The sequence below is a fragment of the Crocodylus porosus genome, unplaced genomic scaffold, assembly GCF_001723895.1.
Source record: "Crocodylus porosus isolate Cpor-Errol unplaced genomic scaffold, CroPor_comp1, whole genome shotgun sequence".
Classification (NCBI taxonomy): Eukaryota; Metazoa; Chordata; order Crocodylia; family Crocodylidae; genus Crocodylus; species Crocodylus porosus.
This window is the reverse complement of record NW_017728933.1, coordinates 370570-375242: the sequence shown is the minus strand read 5'-3', so window position 1 is coordinate 375242 and position 4673 is coordinate 370570. Positions and strand designations below refer to the sequence as shown.

At 44.1% G+C, this 4673-nt stretch overlaps 1 protein-coding gene across 1 annotated transcript in view; it reads left to right on the top strand.

The window, feature by feature from the left end:
* Positions 1-2821, top strand: part of ANTXR1 (anthrax toxin receptor 1) — a 118992-nt gene extending 116171 nt beyond the window's left edge. Inside the window, exon 17 of the mRNA XM_019545887.1 lies at positions 2708-2821. Coding sequence (XP_019401432.1) covers positions 2708-2821 — 114 coding nt within the window. The remainder of the gene's footprint in view (positions 1-2707) is intronic.
* The last annotated feature ends 1852 nt before the right edge of the window (positions 2822-4673 follow it).

Sequence of the window (4673 nt, the reverse complement as noted above, 5' to 3'; positions counted from 1 at the left end):
AAGTCAGGTCTGCACAGTAGATGGACCTCTGTGATTGGAGAGAGGCTATGTTGCAGTTTGAAGTACTCAGGGGCTCTTAAGTGCTGTCAGACGTGATTCCTGATGGTTCACAGATTTCTTTCTTTTTGTTTTGTTGCTGCTTATTCATGTAATGCCAACTGGATTTTTCCCCTCCTGAAGCATTCCTTTGACTGCTAAAAGAAGCTAGTCATTTTATAAGTCAGGTTAAAGAATCCAAGGAGGAAAACAAATTGGAGCGTTCAAAGCTGTGTGCTGCTTGCTTTGTTTCTTGGAGAACTTTCTCCCCTAGAATGTAGTTCTAATTTCCCTTTTTTTCATGTCATGCCATAAGTTAGGCAGGGGCATTTCTGAGCTAGCAGCGTACTTCTTATTACAGTTGTGCCTAAATGGTCCAACTGGGAATCAGAGCCCTCTTATACTAGGCAAAGGTCTATGTGAGGTTGTCACGGGATGGGGTCCCTAGGTATGGCTATGATGCCCCTAGAGCTCTGTGACCATGCCAGTCTTGCCCAACAGGCACCCTTTTCCTCGCCTGCCACGTCTTGTTGGTAATTATAATAAATAGGGAAGCTGCCCTTGAGTTTGTGTTTGGACATGGTCCCGATGGACCACACTGAACCCTGTGGATTCTTGGACCCCTTTTGGGTCCTGCTGCAAATGTTTGCCTCACCGGACACCCTCAGCCTTATGAGCTAGATGCATGGCTCCAAAACCACCCCTTTACCATGCCCCAAGTCTCGCAGATGGTATTTAAATATTGCCTCTCCCCAGCCTTGTCTCTGTGCCTGCACTGGCCCTAGGCTCTCCACACTGTAGTGGGCCCCCAATGAGGCCTCCTCCACCCCCAATAGCCTCTGCCCTGTCCCCAGGTTTAAATAACAACAGAAAGCACAAGCCCCTGGGCTACAATACAACAATTACATAGGGTCCATACTCTAACCCCTTTTAGAAGACAGGCTTCTCTTTCAATCTGCTGGGCCTCCCTCAGTACCTATGAGCTCGTATAGACCCTTAATCCTACTAGAAGCAGAACAGGTAGCTAATTATCTCCAGTTAGCTTCCTCTATAAGACTTCCTTCCCCCTTGGCTGCTGCCAGAGGACTAACTCCCTGGTCCCAGCCCTGAGGTTTATATGTGTCCAGGGCCCTGCCTTCTTCTGGTCAGCTGACCAGGTGCAGGTGCAAGCTAATTCCCTCATCAGCCTGCTGCCACAGTAACCTGCACCTTTGGGGTTTCTGCCTCATTCAACTCATTTGGACAGCAACTACACTACTGGAACTTGTGTCGCTGCCTAATTCCATCTGGAAACAAACATGTTATTGAGATTGCAAAGGAGGTAGGGAGGTCCAAGCCCCATATCTCAGTCAGTTACTTCTGTCTAGGTCTGCTCAGAAATGGTGTATCAAAGCCACTTTTCAACAGATGGCTTTTTGAGAAAATGGCATTTTTTGGTGACGAGTCTGCTCTCCATGGAAAATGTTGACTTCCCAGGATGACCTGAAGATCCTGCTTTCAGTCAAAAAATAAACTTTTTTTGCTTTTTCCGTAAATTTAAAAAAAAAAAATCTTTAGGGGTAAAAAGAAAAAAATTCAACTGGCTCTGTTTCTAGCTCATTTAGTATTTTGTACTATAGTACTACAAACCAGGAGACCAACCCCCTATTGAAAACTTTCAGCTAGTGAAGAAAATACATTTGGCATGTAAGATTTCTTGGCATGTACCAGGCTTTCAATGAGAGCCAAAGACAGACCACACAGGGAGGTTAACAGCATCTCGTGAGCAGTACTGCATCATAAGGGCAATAACTGTGGGTAGACTGACCCTGAAATCATGGGATCAAAGCATCTTGAAGGGTGTGTGAGACTGCTTGGAGAAATCAGACACTCACTTAGCACAAGGGACAAAGCTGGAGAAGCCTGAATGCATGAAAGATTTGGTAACCTGGTATTCCATTACTGATGTTCAGCTGGTTATTGTTTAGCGCACACTGGGGACCAAGCCACCTAGAATTAATTGATAGATACTTTTTCAGCCCCTGCTCTATTTATGAGTCCAAGGCAGGTTATATTTACCCATATAAATGGCAGCTGGAACAATTATTTGTAGTGAGTGTGGATGCAGTTAGGACCAAGCTGGAGCTAGTAATAGGAAGCCTAGAGCTACCTACAAACCAGCAATGAGTTAAGGAAGAGGAAGAGACCAAGGTAGGGACAGTATTGTAGAAACGCACCTAACTGGTTTGCTGTATTCTCATAGCATTTCCCTAGCAGGCTCAGTAGAGGCTTCAGGAACTGAATAGGTAACTGAAACCCCTTCAACCAAGGAAGGTAGCTGAGAATTAAGGTATATTAACAGGGGATAGTGTGGGGAAATTTGTAGTTAAGTGCCTTGTTAAGTATTTCTAGGTTGCCCACAAGCTGTTGGGGGAGAGTTTCAAGGTACAAATGAGAGTTGGGTACCCAGCTCGTACTGCCAGTAGGTCCCAGCTGCTCTTTGTGCCTTTGAAATCTTCACCCTTTGCACCAACTGTAAGTGCTGTGGAGAAAGGGAGTTCTTGATAACCTGATACCTCTCACAAGCATTGCATTCAAATTAATCAAATCAAAAGGCCTGAGCTGTGCTATCCTCAATATTCACTTTGTTGGTTGTATCTATGATTATTCACCACATTTCTTGTCATTGCAGGGAAAACTGGATGCCCTGTGGGTACTGCTGCGGAAAGGTTATGACCGTGTGTCTGTGATGCGCCCTAAGCCAGGTGACAAGGTATGTGCCTTCTATAACAGCTATTGCACTTAAGAAACAATTCCTTGAACTATGTCTGCTGCTGAAATCCCTAAAGGTTCAGATTCCTGTGGCTCAGAGCATGGGGACAATTTGGGTGGACTGATCATATGCAATAACACAAGCCCATCAGGAGGAGCCAACAACTTGATTCAATTAGCTACAGCATTGCGAGCAGGAAAAAAAATGGTATGCCAAAACAATTATATGCCTTCCTTATTTACCCAGTTCTTATGGCTCAGTCTTACAGTTCAGGACTGAAATTCTGGGCTTAGCAAAGTGAAAGGAAAGCTCCCATTGATTTCAGTGGAGCTAGGATTTTGCTCTAATTTTAAGTTAGATGGACATTTTTTCTTTGTGTGAATTGTAGGATGAGATCCCAAGTCATTTTGAGACTCTAAATTTGGTGGCTCTTGGTTCTTCATTATTATTTCCTGGCAGGTAAAATTCTCCAAAGTGAAAGGAGATGGACATGGAATGCAGCGGGAGCTTTCCCATTTGTCTGTCTTGTACTCTCTACTATTTATTATTCATCAATTTGAGAGCCTGGGAAACAAACAGCAAGATTGCATGCGTTTCAATACACAGCATGAGTGAGCTGACATTACTGTGGGAAACATAACTTTGCATTTTCTAATGAGTTTAACTTGCAGACTTCCTCTGGTAAAAACAAACTGTTACTGTTTATACCTGCTATATATGTGAGTGTTTGTACTGACACTTACACAACTGTAAGTGTTTCTCTTATTCAGTTGGCATAATTACATCATGTTTATGTGTGTGTGTGTGTGTGTGTGTGTGTGTGTGTGTATGTGTGTATAAAAAAAAAATTGTAGGGTTGTGTATTTGACTGGTTAAATAAAGCTCAGTCAATTGACCAGTCAAATATTGTAAAAAATTGCCAATAGGTCCATATAATGCACAGAAAAAACACAGATTTTACATTAAGAAATGTGTCAAAAAACAGTAAAAAAAATGATATTTCTGTCAAGAAAACTAAAACATGTAGTATTTTTGTAAAATTGCTATAATCTTTGATTGGTCAAATATATGCAGTCAATTGACTGGCCAGCTGACAATCATAGAACCATAGGCTGGAAGGGACCCCAAAGGATCATTGGGTCCAGCCCCCTGCATGAACAGGAAAGACATCTGGGGTCAGACACCCCCAGCCAGGTGACCGTCCAGTCTCCTCTTGAAGACCTCTAGGGTAGATTATTGCACCACCTCTGGGGGGAGCTTGTTACATAGTCTGGACATCCTAGCTGTAAAGAAGTTTTTCCTAATGTTCAGCCTGAAACTATCTTCCAGGAGTTTGTGGCCATTGTTTCTAGTTTTCCCCCAGGACGCCTTGGTGAACAGTTGTTCACCGAGCCTCTGATGTGTGTTTCTGATATAGCGGTAAGCCGCAATCAGGTCCCCTCTCAGCCTTCTTTTCTTTAGGCTGAAGAGTCTGAGATCCCTCAGCCTCTCCTCGTATGGCTTGCCATCCAAGTCCCTGATCAGACGGGTGGCCTTTCTCTGGACCCTCTCGAGCTTTAGCATGTCCTTGTTGAAGAGCAGTGCCCAAAACTGGACGCAATACTCCATCTGCGGCTGCACCAATGTTGAGTAAAGTGGGAGAATCACTTTGGATTTACTGGAGATGCATCGATTGATGCACGCCAGAGGTCTATTGGCCCTAGTGGCTACTGCGTCGCATTGCTGGCTCATATTCATGCTGCGTTCTATTGTTACCCCCAGATCCCTTTCATCTGTAGTGCTGGTCAGGTTAGCGATGCCCAGCCTGTAGGTGTACTGGGGGTTCTTCCTTCCCAGATGCAGCACTTTGCATTTTTCTATGTTGAACCTCATCTGGTTCCGTTCT